This window comes from Mustelus asterias, chromosome 22 (assembly GCF_964213995.1).
Source record: "Mustelus asterias chromosome 22, sMusAst1.hap1.1, whole genome shotgun sequence".
Classification (NCBI taxonomy): Eukaryota; Metazoa; Chordata; class Chondrichthyes; order Carcharhiniformes; family Triakidae; genus Mustelus; species Mustelus asterias.
This window is the reverse complement of record NC_135822.1, coordinates 60948984-60968234: the sequence shown is the minus strand read 5'-3', so window position 1 is coordinate 60968234 and position 19251 is coordinate 60948984. Positions and strand designations below refer to the sequence as shown.

Here is a 19251-nt window from a genome sequence, read left to right as displayed (position 1 = left end):
CTCATAAACATTTTATTAGATATAAAGGCACCTTATGAACCTCACTGCCTCTTGAAATATAATTTTCAGGAAGTACGAAGGCCAGACTGGTGAATGGAAGAAGTCCCTGTGCAGGAAGAGCCGAGCTATATTGGAGTGGAACCTGGGGCACAATTTGCCGTGATAACTCCTCCTGGTTGTTAGAGGATGCGGAACATTTTTGTAAGCAGTTGCACTGTGGCTCTGCGGTAGCAGCACCACTGAACTCTCACTTTGGAGAAGGATTGGGGCCTGTAATCGGACCGCCTGACTGCGGACACCAGCAGGACACTGGAGTTATCTGTTCAGGTACAAACTCAAAAATTACATAAACAAACCAGTTTCATCCGCAAATTTGTTGAGACAAATAGAAATAGATTAGATAGGTTTTCATCTTGATAAAGAGGAAGCATTATTCAGGGGTATTTCCAAATGTAATAGCCGACAATGTCCAGATGCGTGCACTTGTGGACATGTGTCGCTGATTGTTTGTAGGTATAGAGACCTTGCTGAACCTTTCTTCCTGCCGCTTCTGTTCAACGCCAATCATGCTATCGTAAATATGACACTGCCTTCAATTAACAGATTCAACACTGACTGGGGATTGAAATTCTGACCACCCGCCAAAGGTGGAGAGAAATGGAGTAGATTGTTGAGGATCAATTTGAAATGGGGATTCTGCACAAGTTTCCAATTGAAGCCGCTGGGCTGGAGAGGGGAAGGCAGTGTGGGTAATTTTAATAATTTAGTGTATTAGTGTACCCTGGGTGACAGTAAATTTTCAGTGGGCACCACTCTAAACCATTGTGGTGAAGTGGTTTCAAAGGCTGTGTCAAGTGCTTGAGACTGTCCCGAGCGGGAAAAGAGAACAATATATGTTTCTGGGACAGGTTTAATTGGATTTCCAATTTGTGCAATCCATTTTCTGAGAAATCTGATGGTTTCCCGGGGGTAAAGAGAGCTAATTGGAAGATTACATTTTAGCCTGCTGTCACGACGGAGACAGGAGATTGGGTGAAACAGTGTCAGTATGTGTGTGTGTGTGTGTGTGTGTGGTGTGTTTTGACAGATAATTAAACATACCATGAACCAAAGTGTTCTTGAATGTTCAAGCTATTGTGCCTGTGGGAAAGGACCATTGTGCAGAGATTCCTCAGAAGTTTATAATGTTGATGACAATTGTACCTGCAGATCTCGGTTGGTGTAGGCTGCTTGAAGATCAGATCATGTTCAAGGAAGAGTAGTTGAACTCCATTGAATTGAATTGATTTATTACTATCACATGTATTGGGATGAAGTGAAAAGTAGTGTTTCTTACGCGCTATACAGACAAAACATACCATTCAAAGAGTACATAGGATAAAATGAAAAGAGAGGGTGCAGAATGTCGTGTTACAGTCATAGCTAGGGTGGAGAGAAAGGTCAGCTTAATACATGATTGAACCTTTCAAAAGTCTGATGGCAGCAGGGAAGATGCTGTTCTTGAGTGAAGGATGATAGCGTTCTAAGAAAACAATGTGCTAAAAGGGTTGCCTGAGAAATCTGTGATGTGTCAGCTATTTGAATTGAAATTCACAGTTGCGACGGAATACAATTTGCCAGTAGTTTCGTGTTAATTTATTGTTGATTTTGGTGTGATAGTTACAGTCTAAGTTTTAAAAGATGAGAGCTTCTCCAACAATTTCTTCCATTGTGTTCATTTGGGAAGTTTGTTTCATTGTGGTTATTGGTGTTTGTAGCGAAAATCAGAGCTCGTCCAGGAACGAGGCAGGTTGAACAAGACTTTGAGAATGTTGACAATGTGATTCTGGTGAAAGAATTCAAAATGAGTGACCCTTTGGTCATAATGACCCATTGGGACACCATAAAGTTCACTGAATAAAAGACGATTTGAGAGAGAATCACAGCTTTATTGCTATCAGGCCTCAGTTTGGAAACTCACCGCGGAACTGGAGAGATAAGTTTGATGGGGCAAAAAATCGACATCAGCAGAGAAAGATGGCAAAGGCAAATACCCAGATTCTCATCGGGTTAGTAACAAAGTGTAGAGAACAAACTTGTTTCAAGGGGACGAGTCTCATATTTTTGTCACAAATGGGGAAATGAGAAGTCCGATTGTTGGAACTGGAACGACAAGTCTACAGCATTTGGACAATCACATGGTGTTGCCCCATGACAACACAGTCAATGCAATAGTAGTGTAAGAATAACACTAGCATTAATATTCGTAAAGGTTGTAATTGTGACGGTGCTAATTGTAGTTATGCAAATAGTGTCAGTGTGATCATAAATACTGATGTTTCTTTTGAGTTGTAAAGATATCAATGGTGAATCGGTTTTATTTTCAGTTCAGCTATGGAAATTGTAGACATCATTGGCATTTGTTAATATTCTCATTGTTGTGATTACAATTATTCAGACCACAAAGATCTCAGACTGGTATCTGAGGATGGCCAATGTTCCGGGCGGCTTGAAGTACAACAGGGAGTGCAGTGGGGGACGTTGTGTGATGATTACTTTGGTTTCAAAGAAGCCAGTGTGGTCTGTGTGTATCTTCGCTGCGGAGCAGCAACTGCGATACCGGGAGGATCTCACTTCGGAAAGGGAACGGTCCCAGTGTGGAAAAAGAACTACAAATGCCGGGGGGACGAGTCCAGCCTCTGGGATTGTTCTGTTTCATTCATGGAACAGTTTAACTGCTCACATGAAAATGCTGCCAGTGTTATCTGCTCAGGTGAGTCCTAAAAGTCTATTAACCTGAATACACCAGCTTTTGATATAACCTTCTATATTATTTAGATTTTCAGAAAACATTTAATACGGTGCCACATGGCAGGTTGGTTCGCAAGTTAGACATGTTTGGAATTGATATATACTGGGCAGGATGGATTAGAAGTTGGCCAATAGATTTGCAACAGAGGGTAGGTATAGATGGGCAGTTCTCAGACTGGAGATGCGTTGAAACTGATGTTCCCAGCGATCGGTGTTGGGATCCTTGCTTTTTCTGATTTGTATAAATGATTTAGAGATTGGTGTTGAGGGAAAAATGTCTAAATTTGCAGATGCTACCAACCTAGGAAAAATAGCGCATTGTGGGGATGATGCTGAGCTCCTTCAGAGCGACATTGACAAGTTGGTCAAACGGACAGATACCTGGCAGATGAATTTCAATGCAGCCAAATGTGAGCTAATGTATTTTGGTAGAAGAAATGCGGGGAAACAAAACTGGCTCTCTGTTACAACTTTAAGGGGAGTACAGGAGCAAAGAGCCTCGGGGTTCAAGTGCATAATTCTCTGAAGGTGCCCAGGCAAGATGAAAGATGAAAGAAGACATTTCGCATCCTTGGGTTTGTTAATAGAGGCATAGAATATAAAAACAAGACAGAGCAATTTGGAATATTGTGTTCAGTTCTGGGGGCCTTATTTACGGAAGGAAGTTAAAGCCCGAGAGCGAGTGCGAAGAAGATTTACTAGAATGATGGAAGATATTAGGCATTTTAGATACAAGGAAAGATTGACGAAATTGGGCTTATTGCCCTTGGAGCAGAATAAAAGGTGACCTTGTTGAGGTGTCCAAAATTATGAACTAATTTGACAGGGCAAGGAAGCATGTTTTATTTCCACGAGCTGGTATGTCAGCTATTGGACGGGGGTGGGGAGGGCGGCGGGTAGACACAATCTCAACATGGTCAGCAAGAGAGTTAGGAGTGAGATGAGGACAAACCAGTTTCCTCAGTTGTTGCGATTTTACATGTGCGGCCTTGGAGAGTGGAGGAGGCGGATTCCATAGGAATCAAACGAGGGCTGGATCCATATTTTACAGTAATTAATTTGGAGGACCATAGGTAGCGGGTTGGAGAATGGGAGTAGCTGGGTAGCTCTTTCGGGAGCCGGTGGGCCGATTGGTCATCTTCTGTGCTGTAAAATTCTATAATTCTATAACTCTATGTTTATTCTTGTCTGGGTTGCGTTTGCCTGCTCATGTTTCTCATTCTATTTAGTAATGAAGTAAATGTATTTATTGTCGCACATTGGTAACAAATTAATGCCTGGTCTTATGGTGATTATCCCTATCTGACTGAATACAAAAAACTATTCAGATTTCAGAGAAAGGTTCAAACTGCACAATGGGGACCATGTTTACACAGCAGAAATGCTATTCATTCAGTTCCGGCATATGGATGGAGCTGGCAAGAGAACCTTCTTTTGCGTCCGCAGTTTCTCTTGAAAATGCAATGGTCAGCCACCTCATTAAATGGCTGCTGTCCATGTGGTTGTTGTCCATCCACAGTGCTCTTCCGAGAGGAATTGGCCAATTTTGATCCATCAATGATGAACGACCAATGATGCATTGGGATGGTTTGAAGTTCCTGGGAAATTGGAAATAGTGTTCCCATTCCCTTCGTCATTCTGTCAGATGCTTTCAAAGAAGTCTGAGCGAGTTGTTTCACCACATCTGAAAAAGTGACACTGTGTCAGTGATAGAGAGAGTGTGTGACTGGATGGTTAAAGGATGGCTTTCAAGTGGATTTCTTGATCCTGAGTGGAATCAAGTTTATTGATGGATATTGAAGTTGCATCCATTCAAATATGGGGCCTTTCATCACACCTCTGACTTGTATCAGAGGGGCACAGTTTCGAAATAAGTGGCGGAATTTTCCCCCAAAAAAGCAAAGTGTCATCATAGCCAGAATAGCGGAGAGATCCACACCGGTCTCTCAGGCACATTGCAATCATGCCGCACTCACTCACTTTCAGGGAGAATGAAGAGTTGCACCCTGGTATGAAGAACGGACCTGAACACGCTGGCGATCTCAGTTTCAGAGAGCTTGCGTGCCATTTCGTAAGGGCGCCTGACCTCACAGTGCATTGGGGGACCCTCTCACGCCTCCCCCCCATGGACATTAAGTCCCCCTTCATTGGCGGCATGTTCCCCCACCCCATTCCCCAACATGGCCCACTGGCATCAGGGCACTGAGGCATTCCAGGTGGGTCCCCCAGCATGATGCCTTACATGCAGCCCCTCATGACCTGCGACATGAACCCCCGAGTCATGGTCCCTCCTTCATAGCACCCCCCCAACATAATAGCCGCCCTGCATATCACCTCCGCCCCTCGCCATGACCCTCATTCAGGCCCACCCCCTTGGCACTGCCCCTAACACACCGGTGGTGCCTTGCTGGCACTGCTGGGGCTGTTCAGTGGCCACTGCCAGTGTGTCCAGAAGCCAATGCTAGTGTGCCTGTTGTACACTGCCAGTGTGCCAGGTGTACCCTGCCTGATGGACACTGCGGGTCATGCCCTTGAGCACCCGGGGCTCCAATGGCGGCTGTGCCTATCAGCATCACCATTGCCTCAGGTCTCTGTTAGTGAAGACAAGTAGTGATTCACACCAGTGTGGCCTCCCGCCATAGAGTTGGGCACATACCAGGAGGGGGGACAATTACATGCTGGACACACGAATGCGATTGAAATCAAGTGAATCTCTTGCTGATCAGCCTTGCGCTACTCTTTGGATATGATCCGGTTCATGCAAGTAGAAAGGCATCGGAACAATTGCAAACTCTTTACCACCGGGCACTGAATTTAAGGCCTGCACACTATTTTCCAGAATTGGCACGATCATTGGGGAAGAACCCCCCCCCCCCCCCAATGTGTCGGCATTTTAAGATGCAGTGAATAAGAAGCTGTGGCTAAAGTTTAATCGTCGTCTCAATGTGCTTCACTTTGTAGATGAAAATTGGTTGCTCAGACTGACTGACGGAGAAAGCAGGTGTGATGGGCGAGTAGAGATTTACTACAATGGAGCCTGGGGCAGAGTGCAGGACAACCTCTGGGACCTGAGCGATGCTCACGTAGTCTGCAGACAGCTGGGCTGCGGTAACGGGATCGGCGCTTACAATTCTTCAATGAGAGAAGAGAGTGTCAGATCAGTTTGGATAACTGATATCCAGTGTAATGGAAATGAAGCGCATCTCCGGAACTGCAGCTCATTACCATTCAATTCATCTCTCAGTGACAGCACGGGAGTCGGAGTTATGTGTTCAGGTGAAAAAAAAAGTTCTCTCTTCCAGAGCCAATGTCGGGAAGTTTCTGATTTGCTGGTATTTTGGTCCTCAGTATTTCAGGATACTAAGAGATATAAGAGTTTCCGTTTTAAGATGTTTATTTATGTCAGTTTATTTATTAGTCACCAGGAAGATTTACATCAACACTGCAATGAAGTTACTGTGAAATTCCCCGAGCCGCCACACTACGGCGCTTGTTCGGGTCAATGCACTTAAGCAGCACGTCTTTCAGACTGTGGGAGGAAACCGGAGCACCGGAAGGAAACACACGCAGACACGGGGAGAACGTGCAGATTCCAGACAGACAGTGATCCAGGCCGGAAATCGAACCCGGGTCCCTGGCGCTGTGAGGCAACAGTAGTGACCACTGTGCACTGTTCTGTCCTAGTAGTGTCGATCAGCGAGCATAAGAGGTGTTGTTCAGTTGGCCTCGCTGCCATTCAGGCAACAGTATTTGGAGAATGTGATCCATACCATTGCAAGGTGGTGATGAGAAGTGTGTTTGTACTCTAAGTGGGTGATGCTAACGTGGAATTCCCTTCCTCAGGAAGCAGTGGCAGTGGGCTCATTGCATTTATTTAAGGATGATCTTGGCAGGTTGTTAAGAGAGTCAGTGGCTGTAGAGTGTGTAGGAAAGGGGATTTGGCAAGACACGACAGTGGAGTTCAAACTACAGCCAGAGCAGTCATGATCTGAATGAACAGCTGCGCAGACTCGAATGGCCGAATGGCCTACTCCCGTTCCTCTCTCCAGATGATAGTAGTTACTCAGCCTCGGGACCGCGAGGGGCGGGAGTATAAAGCCCAAAGTACAAAGACAGACGGGAACAAGAATGGGGTTTTGAAATTTTATAGCACTTTTAATGAAGGCAAAAGTAAAATAGAACTGCGTAGGGGTGCAATTGGAAAGAAAATGGAGACATCAAGGAGCAGAAAACATATGATTAAAACTTCCGAATTGGAGCAGCAGCAAATTAACCATAGATGGCAAGAACGAGATGTTTAGTGAGGCATTTCCATTCTTGGAGATAGGGCAACTAAAGATACGGGTAAAAGCAAAATACTGCGGCTGTTGGAATCTGAAATCAAAAGAGAAAATGCTGGAAAATCTCAGCAGGTCTGGCAGCATCTGTAAGGAGAGAAAAGAGCTGACGTTTCGATTCCAGATGACCCTTTGTCAAAGGATGACAAAGGGTCATCTGGAATCGAAACGTCAGCTCTTTTCTCTCCTTACAGATGTTGATTGGCCTGCCGAGATTTTCCAACATTTTCTCTTTTGGGAACTAAAGAAATGGCCTGGCTGATGTAGGAAATACCAGAAATGGGAAAAGCCGAAGCCTCCAAATGATGGGACTGGTGGTGTTTATCCCCAGAGGATGGCCGTGCGAGGCGGGGGGGGGGGGGGGGGTGCAGTGGGCGGGGGGGGGGGGGGGGGGGCAGTGGGGGGGGGGGGGGGGGGGGGCGGGCCTGCCTGGAATGTTCATGTCTTTGAACTTGATGATACTTCCAAACCGCAGGAATTGACAGAAGGGCAAGCAATTTCGATCAGCGAGCACTGAGGTGTTGCCGAGTGCGCCTCGCTGCCGTTCAGGCAGCAGTGCTTTGGAGTATGTGATCTATTCTATTGCAAGTGTCGTTGTGCAGCATGTAAACTGAAACCCGTCGTTCTGAGACTGAAACAGTCTAAGCTCCATTGGCAGTGTGGAACTCTAGGCAGATGTATCTGTCGTATGCGTGGACTGATGTCCCATGTAAGAACAGCTACACACGGAAGTATACTGGAATTGTATCAGTTCCGATAGGATGAATGGAAGATTAAATCGGGAAAAACTCAAATAGCGGCACACAATGTGCCCAGCATTCAGCACAAACATTGGGCGGGGGGTACGGGGGCCCGGGGGGCGGGGGGGGGGGGGGGGGGTGGGGGGGCTTGGAATCCAGAAACCATGTCGTCAGATATTGGAATATGTGAAACATTCATGCACGGTGTCTTCTTTGTAAAAGTGGAGGCTTTGTTATATTGACTCAGTAATATGTCACAGGTACGGTATAAATAAAGATTTCCGTTCTCCTTCAGAGTATTCAATGGGAAGAACAGAGTGATGAGCGGAAAATCTAATAGAACTATAACTTACCTGTATTACTGTCCAACAGAACACATGCAGATAAGACTGTCTGGCGGTGAAAGCCCGTGCGCTGGCCGTGTGGAGATTTATTACAATCAGAGTTGGGGCACAGTTTGTGATGATTCCTGGGATTTAACCGACGCTAACGTGGTTTGCAAACAGCTGGGCTGCGGAACTGCATTGGAGATGTCATTTCCTGCTTCTTGTGAACCGGGCTCAGGCCCAATTTGGTTGGATAATCTAAAGTGTTCCGGTAACGAGTCATTTCTCTGGGGATGTCCCTCAGCATCATGGGGTAACCACGACTGTAGCCATAAGGAAGATGTGAGGATCATGTGCTCAGGTAAGGATGCTGTCAATGTGCGGAATTCTTGAGGCTTCACACGGATGATATTACACTGAATTACACAGAACCCAGGGCACAGAATCAGACCTTTCCACTCAACTAGTCTGTGTGGTATTTGTACTGAATTCGAGAATCATTCTACAATACTCCATTCAACTCTATCTGCCTATGCTGACATTCCTTTCCTAACTGTACTCATCTAGTTTCACCTTGAAGACATTGGTACTATTCCACTCAACGATTGTAATTGGTCTGAGTTCCACCACCTCACCAATCTCTGCGACAAGAAATGCAGATTCTTCTGACTGACCTGATTGCATATTTCTGATCCCAAGAATAGACTCCACCACTTCCTAATTCATTAGAACGTCTATATCATCAGATCTCTTGGCCCATTCGAAACTCCACGTACATTTCAGATGTATCTTTCTGCAACTCCTGAAACAAATGCACCATATTTCTTAAGTATGACATTCCCATTCGAAATCTCTTCTGATTTTTAATCTAGTTGTTTTCTGTTACATTTCTGAAATAATTCCTTGCCAATCAGTGGGCAAAACCAGGACACTATGTACACCCAGTTGGCTGGACAGCTGACTTGTGATAGAGAGCGATGTCAACAGCGCGGGGTCAATCCCCGTAACAGCTGAGGTTATTCATGAATCTAGCCCTTACCCTGACGTGTGGAGATCCTCAGGTTAAATCAGCTGTGGTCATCCTGGATTTTGGCAACTTTATCTTTTTTTGTGAAGATATAAATTCGGAAATTTCTTACTTCATTGACAGAGCACAAGGAATTAAGGCTGGTGAACGGAGATCACCGCTGCGAGGGCAGAGTGGAAATCTTCTATAGTGGCAGCTGGGGCACAGTGTGTTCGGGCATCCTGCGTGCAGACGATGCTAAAGTGATCTGTAAACAGTTGGAGTGTGGCAGCGTCGAATCAATGCACTATGAAGCTGGGAAGTTCGGAGAGGGATCTGGACCTGTCAGACTCAGTGAGCTGGGGTGTACTCCAATCGAGTCGACCATTTGGCAGTGTGAGTCAGACTCGGAGGGTGTCAAAGACTGCAGCCACCATTATGATGCGGGTGTCGTTTGTTCAGGTAACACATACCAAAACTCTCAATGTGCTGCTGTCATTGCAAACATTGCTACCCAATGCGCTCAGCAAATGTCTGTTCTTAACAGGGACCACCGGGACGAAGGAGCAGCCCCACAGTTCACTGGAAGGCAGTCGAGAATCAGGTAGATGTTGCTATACCGAATATCTGATGCATTCCCGGCTCCTGCTAGATCAGTAATAACAATTGCTTCTCTTGGATGGATTTAGGACAGCGTTTGCGCCTGGTGGGAGGAGACACTAACTGCTCTGGGAGAGTGGAGATATTGTACAATAACCGTTGGGGCACGGTTTGTGATGATTCCTGGGATCTGGTCGATGCTAATGTTGTGTGCAGGCAGTTGGCTTGCGGTTCCGCTCTGTTGGCCCAAGGAGGGTCCCCTTTGCCCCAGGGTAACGGTGACACCTGGCTGGATGAGGTGAAGTGCACCGGAAGTGAATGGTTCCTGTCTGACTGCCCCTCCGCATCAGCAGCCCAGTCTGATTGTGACCACAAGGAGGATGCCAGGGTGATTTGTTCTGGTAAGGGCCGCTCAGTATGTGGACATGATCAATTTCGAAAAATTAGAAAAACGCATTTGGCTTTCTAAAGTAAATCACCAACATTTGAAGTTCATTAATGTTTGTCCAATATATCCCACAGGGCTCCATTTGTCATCGAATTCTTCTCAGGCCACACCTTCAGGTAGTTAGTCTGTATAACCTTATTAGAATTCGTGTTGATGTTACAGTTCTTCCCAATGATACTGGTATTATTTACAATGACACACTTTTGCTAATTTCTGAATAAGGGGTGATTTCCGATTGATGGAAACATTGAAAGGATGCAAGGGGGCACTATGTCTCTGTTAAATCTTTCTGTCATCTTATTATGATGAGCAGATGACTTTCCCATACCCCTGGTCGCCTGCATGACCCTCGGAGTGCTGTTAATCTTGGAACTGATCACACTGCTGGCGATAATACTGAGAAAGCTCAAAAGAAAAGGTGAGCCTCCAATTTTGCCGTCCAACTAACATTGAAATACTGACATTGATTTATATCCTGGGGCTGCAGTTTATTACAGCTTTCCAAAGAACGTCACTTGAACTTACGGAAAATAATTCTGAAACCCTGTTTTCAATTCCCATCCGCATTTGTAACTGTGAAACTAATTACAGAATCCACATAGCGCGCAAGAAACAATACTTTTCACTGTATACTAATACATGTGACAATAATAAATCAAATCAAAATCATTCACTACCCAATTCATCTGAAACTCCAGAAAGACTCGTTTGTTTTAATAATGGAACAGAAAGTTTAATTGAACTGTTTGTTAAATATTTATCGGTAAATATTCCTTTATCAGCTGTGCAGCTGTTTCCCTCTCATTATCGTGAGCCTCATGCCTAATCGCGAACTCTTTTGACCAGATTCTGTGCAATATTCTGACGTGATTAGCTGCATTCTTTAGTAATTCTACATCCGAACACAAATATTTCACACATAGTCCAACAAACAAAGCACCGCTGGTCTTCCTCTCCCTTGGGAACAATGACCTGCTCCGTACCGCCTCCAAACTGATGTGACCACCGCAAAGGTCAGTCAACTTTCTGCCTCGCTCCAATTCAGTTGAAATCCCCACGTGGGCCGTCAGGAATGCTGGGATTGATTTTGTCTGACACTCGACACGACCCATATTCCCCCATCCCTCCCCAAACACCTCCTTCCGTCTTTTCCGACTTGCAAACGGGTTCTCTTCTGCTGAAGGCGAACTAACGCCTATTACAAACACAAAAATGCGCACTCAGGGATGCACCGATTCGTACAGATAGCAGAGCACATCCACATTCAAACTAACTGGCTTTATCTTTAGGATCTCACCACATCTTTGGTTTGCTTTCAAGCCTCAGACATTTTACTGTTAACCGCCTTCGCAATGCAACAACATGCTGATCGCCTTGCCCTCTCTTTAACAGGTCCTGTCGCTCACCACTTGGCTTCGCCTTCTGTTTTCTATCAAGGAATTTATGCAGAGATTGAGAATATTGAATCTGACCGCAATTCCGTTCATTCAAGGGGTTCAGGTTTGTTTCCACTTTTCTTTTACTCAGTCTTCACAGACCAAATGTGGTTTCTACTTAAATTCCCATTCCAAATGGTCACATAACTAAATGGGGACAATGGACAGTCCACTCACTTTCCAGTGTGAAATAGCCTCGTCATGTTGCGATTTATGCTGCCTGTGAAATGATTCATTGGTCTGGAAAGACTTTCTGTGCTCCTTAATTCTCAGAGAATGTGTGTATGCACAATGAAGCAAGTATATGGGAAAGCAGAAGTGGGAGTGGGGGAGGGGGGGCGGGGAGCGGCGATGACTGACATGGACGAGTTGCGCAAAAATGTCAAATAATTGATAATTCAATGAGATGACACCCTTAAGGAACATCTCATAAAATAGCTTAATGCTCTATTTGAATGAGAAAAACAATGCTGAAAAGAAATATGACCAATTATTGAAGAGCATGATAAAATCATAAGACATTCGCCATTCCATAAGAAAATGGCTGATCTGATAGTGGTCTTTTCTTTCCCATGCCTGTCACACCACACGGTAATTCATTATAGATCCAAAATCTATCTCAAACAGCCGAGAAAGCATTCAATGAGCCTCTAAGTGCTCTCTGTGAAAGAAGATTAGAAAAACAAAAGACCCATTCAGAGAGAAAAGTTTCCAGCTCAAGTGAAGACTCAATACTTTTAAACTGCCCAATGAAGAAATAACAAGCACCAAAAGTGAAATGATCGAAATATTCAAGAATTGCTTCATTATTAATCCTGCATAAAAATAGATGGATATGACATTGGAATTTCGATTGATCTAATTGCATAAATTAATACAATTTCAAATCATAAACGAATAAAACTGAGAGAATACATCTTCTGGTCTGGAAGGAATTCAACCATGTATTTTAAATGAATCTGAAGAGAGAACAAAGGCTCCATGAGAGGTATATGATAATTGATTGGAAATTAGTAGATTGTCTGTGTTCTCGCAAATAGCTATTTTTATAACTGTATGTAAAAAAGGAATTGTGGCCTATCCAGCTTAACATCCATGGGCGGGGAGGGGGGGGGGGGGGGGGGGGTGGCGGGAATTAATAGAATAAATGCTGAAGGAGGAAGAAAAAAATCAATGAATGAATAGAAACAAACAAATAATAATGAGTAGTCAGCCTTCAAAATGCAATGGCTTGCTTAACCAACATCATCAAAATCCCTGTAGAAGCAGCAGGGTAGATACAAATAATGATGAAGATGCAATTTATCATGATTTCCGGAAGGTCCTTGATAAGGCACCACAGATTAGACAAATGGAAAATATGAGTGAATCTACGCGACAGTGGCTTAGCTTGTAGCATTCTAACTTCAAGCCCAAAATTTGGGTTGCAACACCCACTCCAGAAGTAAAGCATAAATATCAAGGCTGCTATTCCAATGCAGTGCCGAGGGTTGGCTCCACAGCCAGACGTTCCAACTTGGAACTCGGGGTCAAAGTTTGAGGATAAGGGGTAAACCTTTTAGGATTGAGGTGTGGAGAAATTTCTTCATCCAGAGTGGTGAATGTACGGAATTCAGGACCACAAAACATTGTTTGAACCAAAGCATTGTGTGATTTCAAGAAGAAATTAGATAACACTTTTGGGGCTAACGGAATCAATGGATATGGGGCAAGGCGGGATCAGGATATTGAATTTGATGATCATCCATTATCTAAGTGAATGGCGGAGCAGGCTCGGATGGCAGAATGTCCTATCCCTGCTTCTATTTTCTATGTTTGGATGAGACATTAAGGGAGGATTCTCTGTGCCTCCTCATGTGAACGGAGGAACAGAAACATCCCATGATACCATCTCAAAGAAATGCAGTGAGTAAAAAACTGTGTCCTGGGTAATATCACAAGAACAGACAATTCGATAATTATCACATTTGTTTGTCGGAACCTACTGAGTGGAAATGGTTCCTGATTTGTACATTGCAACATCGACGACACCTCAAAAGTACTTAGACCGCAAGGAAATTTCTTTGAGAATTCTGGTGATCGTGAGATATATGGAGCCAGAGGCAAGTAATCACATGACTAACTACTGGCAAGAAAGCAGAAAGCACAGAACAGGGGAAAGTCTGGTTGCTTGGAGTGGCAGAAAAAGGAAAATGATGTGCTGCAACAACTAGCGCATAATCATAATTGACTTTAGAGTCAAAAATTAAATTTTCTAAATTTATCAAAACCATCAAATTGTGAGGGAGATGAGGGGGGATTTGGAAGAGTTTAGTCAATACTGAGGAGGACTGACACAAATTACTGGAAAACATTTATAGAAATGCAGAATTGACAATTATTGGCAACTGTATTTCATCAAAAACAGTTGTGACGAATTATATACTGTGAAGAAAATTAAGGAGATGTCAGATTATTTGGAATAAGAAACCATGTGTGATCTTTCAGCAAAGTGTCCAGAGAATAAAAAACACAAGAAACAATAAAAATATGGATGCAGGTTATTAAAGTCATTAGGAAGCACTGGCGACTGGATCTAAAGAATTTGGATTGCAAAGTACCGAATTTGCAAATCTCTTTTATTTCGAAAAATCTTGGTGAGATCACATTTGGTATAGAGTTTACCTTTCCTTTCAGCATATCATCAAAAGGATACTGAAGCGCAAGAGATTGTGCAAAAAAAACAGAGTTGTGGGGTTGCAACTGAGCAGAAAGACTGAACAGGCTGGATCACATTCCCGAGAAAAATGATTCAAGACAAAAGCACTTCCTGTTTCTGCAATTGCTGTTGTCTGATTGTAAATTTCTGGGAGATGGGATGGTGATTCTGAATCAGAGATTTTCGCTCACTGTCTGCAACGTAACTGGATATATCATACTGTATTTAAGTTTATTTATTAGTCACAAGGAGGCTTACATTAACATTGCAATGAAGTTACTGTGATAATCCTCCAGTCACTACACGTCGGTGCCTGCTCACGTACACTGAGGGCGAATTTAGCATGGCAAATGCACCTAACCAGCACATCTTTGGACTCTGGGGGGAAAGCGGAGCACACGGAGGATACCCATGCAGACACGAGGAGAACATGCAAACTCCACACAGAGACCCAAGCCAAGAATCGAACCTGGGTCTGTGGGGCTGTGAGGCAGCTGTGCTAACCACGAAGCCAACATATCCCTCCTCAATGCTCCCCCCCCCCCCCAATATGTGAGATATTACCAATAATAATGAGTTAGACAGGGGATTATTGTATCTGTCGAGGGCAGAGGGAGCAACATCTATTGTTGCCCTCATCGAGGTGGTTGGGGGGTTATGTTTCCTTCTCTTTGAGCCATTTTTCTGCTTGATGAATGTCCTCCCACAATCGTGGAGGGAATAAATTCTTAGACATTGTCACAGGGTCGATTAAGGTATTATGCTTTAAGTTCCTACATTCCAAAGAATCTCTCCAATAACTACGCATTTTTGTCTTTAACAGTTTCCATTAACTCCCTCAATCAGATGGAATATTACACCAATGATCGTTTGAGTGACATTGAACCTGGATCAAAAAGTCCTGAAGGGAGCTTCTCCAGAATTCAATGTGGGTACAATTTAATTTGCCGCCGTCGCGCTTTTTGAACTTCATCCCCTTTGGTAAAAAAACACCCCACGTCACTCACCATCCTGACTTGGAAAAACATCACCGTTCCTTCACAATCCTTGAACTCTCTCCCGAACCGCGCTGTGGGTGTACGTACACCACGTGGGCTGCAGCATTTCAAGAAGGCGGCTCACCACCGCCTTATCAAGGGCAATTGGGGATGGAAAATAAATTTTAGTAAATGGCCCAGACAGGACACTCAGATTCCAATAAATAATTTTATAAACTTATTTACAAAAAAAAACCCCGAACAGAAAGAAAACATGGCACTGTGAAATAAGGCGAGCAAGGATCCATAGTATTTTAGAGTAGATTTACCTTCGAAAAGGATTGAAATGCTTCTGATTTGAAAGCGAGTAATATCACTGGTGCTCGCTGGTACAAGCAATGAAAATTCCATCCATTGTATCTTCTCACAGACAGTGAAATGGGTCCAGTTTGGATGGGGGAGGGGGTGGGGGGGGGGGGGATGTTGAATGTGATTTCAAAACTGGGATTAACCCAACATGACATGGTCCAGTTATTCCCTGTCCGCTGACCTGGCCAAACCAGAGAGCGCCCTGTAGGACCCGGGTAGATTGTCTTAGGATAACAGAATTTTTAAAACTTCTGTTAGTGTTTGGTTTTAGTGAAAATCCCCATTTCCTCGCAGGTCCGTTGCCAGGTGGTTATGATGATGTTGAGACTGAACCCGTTGACATTCAGGGCGGTCACATATTGCTGGACCGTGTTCTGGAGGATCACTTCACATTGAGAGGTGCCGGCAGTGACCTCTCCACACTCGGTGAGTCGAATTCCTGACACTCCCACAGCCTCACCATTCTCCGATACACGTCACCTATTTGAATTCGATTCCAACCCGCGAATAATGTTATTACAGTAAATCTGAATGCAACAAACAAAGATATCCATTTACTCGCTACTGATTGGCTCTGCCAACGGTCCGTAGTACTGGAGAATGATGTTCGTTGCAAAATATTTGATTTACTATTGTCACATGTATTGGAGTACAATGAAAAGTATTGTTTCTTGCGTGCTATGCAGCCAAAACATACCGTTGATCGAGTATATAGGGGAGAAGGAAAGGAAAAAGTGCAGAACATAACATTGCTATTTCAGATAGTGTGCAGAGAATGATCAGCTTAATATATGGAAGATCCATTCAAAAGTCTGATGGCAGCAGGGAAGAAGCTGCTCTTCAGTCTTCTGGTACGTGTCCTGATGAAAGGTGGAAGAGAGTATGTCCGGCGTGCATGGGTTCCTTGAATATGCTGGCTGCTTTCCCGAGGCAGCGGGAAGTGTAGATGGAGTCAATGGAAGGGAGGTTGGTTTGCGTGATGGACTGGGCTATGTTCACAGCCCATTGTAGTTTCCTGCAGTTTTGCTCAGAGCAGAAGCCATACCAAGCTGTCCAATGGAACACTGGAGACACATACTTCAAAAACAAAATCTACAATCACAAGAGTTTCCCTGTTAGGTGGTTGATCAGCATCATTGAACTCACACAGAGTCCTGCAGGATGGTGAGCCTCTCTGACCCTTAGTGCCAGAAGCTCATGGGTGTCTTCAACTGATCAGCCGCCCCAGCTATTTTCCTTTCTTCCTGAGCCCATTTGGTCAAACGTCCTCCAAAGTTCCCACTTCATTGAGACCCTAACTTGTCTAATTCTCTTGTATCTCTCCTATCTCCCCTCACACTCTCTCTGAACTGAACTGAATCTTGTCCATGACAACCAACTACTGCTCCCACGACGTCATTGCTATTAAAACATTAATGACTGAATTATCCTTCCTCATCCCAATGCCGTCCGATATTGCAAACAGTTTCTTCTCCCTCTCCAGTTTATCTGCCCATTCTTTAAACTGCCGATGTGAGCCCTGTCGTCTAAAAACTTGCAAACTACTGCTCGATTACCAACCTCCCTTTCCTCTCTAAAAATCCATGCCACGTCTTTCCTGCTACTCGATATTTGAATCATTTGACTTAGGTTTGCGCCCTGCTATGCGACTGAAATATTTCAATTCATGGTCACAAATTTTAATCCTAATCCGTCTACGACAAAAATAGACTGTCCTTCCTCGTCCTTACATTTCTGTGTCCCAGAACCTGTAAAATGTGGTTCCCCAAGTTCACCCATGAACAGTGTATTTGTTGTGTGTGTGTAAAGCCTTTTTATTTATTAGGGGGTGGGGAGATTCAATTTATTTCACATAATTGCTTTGGAAATTATTTAAAAGATACATTTACTATCGTATATATGGAATCCTAAGATCAGTGCTGGGAACTTTACTGTTTGTAATATATATATATAAATGATTTGAAGGAAAATCAAACTGGTTTCATTAGTAAGTTTGTGCATCTCACCAATGGTGGATTTGTAGAAAGCATGAGGACAATCAGGAGATACTGCAGGATATAGACCGGTTGGAGACTTGGGCGGAGAGATGGCAGATGGAGTTTAATCCGGACAAATGTGAGGTATTGCATTTTGGAAGGTCTAATACAGATGGGAAATATACAGTAAATGGCAGAACCCTTGAGTGTACTGATAGGCAGAGTGATCTGGGTGTACAGGCTCACGGTTCACTGACAATGGCACGCAGGCAGAGAAGGTAGTCAAGAAGGCATATGGTATGCTTGCCTTCATTGGCCGGGGCATTGAGTTTAAAAATTGGCAAGTCACGTTGCAGTTTTATAGAACCTTAGTTAGGCCACACTTGGAATATAGTGTTCAATTCTGGTCGCCACACTACTAGAAGAATGTGGAGGCTTTGGAGAGGTTATGTTACCTGGTATGGAGGGCATTAGCTATGAGGAGAGGTTGGAGAAACTTGGTTTGTTCTCAGTAGAACGATAGAGGTTGAGGGGCAACCGATAGATCTTCTACAAGATTATGAGGGGCATGGACAGAGTGGATAGTCAGAAGCTTATTCCCAGGGTGGAAGAGTCAATTACTAGGGGGCATAGGTTTAAGGTGCGAGGGGCAAGGTTTAAAGGAGATGTACGAGGCACTTTTTTTTATACAGATGGTGGTGGGTGCCTAGAACTCGTTGCCGGGGGATGTAGTGGAAGCAGATAAAATAGTGACTATTAAGGGGCGTCTTGACAAATACATGAAAAGGATGGGAATAGAGGGACACGGTCCCTGGAAAGGTCGGAGGTTTTAGTTCAGTCGAGCAGCATCGTCGCTGCAGGCTTGGTGGGCCGAAGGGCCAGTTACTGTTCTGTAATTTTCTTTGATCTTTGTTCTTTGTTCATATGTGTGTGTACTACCAAAGATGTCTTCCAGATAAAGATAAAAGGAAACTTCTAAACATGAAGCAAATGCACTCTGTCTTGTATAATGCCGGCCTGATAGTTTCCAAAGTTGAAATATTTCATTGCCTAAATGTGAGGTTAAGGGGTTGCAGGTTTATCCATGAATCTCTGATAGCTTCCATTATTGAATTGCCAGTGCTTGCTGTAGCAGCTGAGATCAGTAGGTGGAATCAGTGTTCACATGGAGGAGAGAAGCTTTCTTTCGATAGTTCTGCTGGTGTGACACTTTTAGCTGGCTACTGAGTTACATTACAACATACCAGTTGCTGCTTTTGGCACCTGTCTGGGCTGAAGATGGTTTGAAATTCTCTCTTAGAAGGCAGCTTGTTCTGCCTTGTCAATACTTTTGGAAGGCAAAACAAGATGGCCACTGTCTCAAAATGCCAAACATGTTCCACTCAGGGATCGATAAGGAAACTGGGAACCACTTGCCTGCGTTTATCATAACCATTGTCTTCCGGCTGCAGTCGTTAAATACTGAATAATCCAACTATTAACCTGAATAACTCAACACTTCCACAATTGTTGGGATAGAAAGTGACCCATCACACATTCAAGTAAACC

The 19251-nt window shown here is 44.0% G+C and overlaps 1 protein-coding gene across 1 annotated transcript in view; it reads left to right on the top strand.

Annotated features, from left to right (window-relative positions):
- LOC144509779 (scavenger receptor cysteine-rich domain-containing protein DMBT1-like) overlaps positions 1–19251 on the top strand; it is a 37985-nt gene that overhangs the window by 15669 nt on the left and 3065 nt on the right. The window contains exons 4-15 of the mRNA XM_078238566.1: positions 70–327; positions 2438–2752; positions 5752–6066; positions 8240–8554; positions 9344–9661; positions 9747–9803; positions 9889–10200; positions 10322–10363; positions 10561–10665; positions 11640–11747; positions 15205–15309; positions 16022–16153. Coding sequence (XP_078094692.1) covers positions 70–327; positions 2438–2752; positions 5752–6066; positions 8240–8554; positions 9344–9661; positions 9747–9803; positions 9889–10200; positions 10322–10363; positions 10561–10665; positions 11640–11747; positions 15205–15309; positions 16022–16153 — 2382 coding nt within the window. The remainder of the gene's footprint in view (positions 1–69; positions 328–2437; positions 2753–5751; positions 6067–8239; positions 8555–9343; positions 9662–9746; positions 9804–9888; positions 10201–10321; positions 10364–10560; positions 10666–11639; positions 11748–15204; positions 15310–16021; positions 16154–19251) is intronic.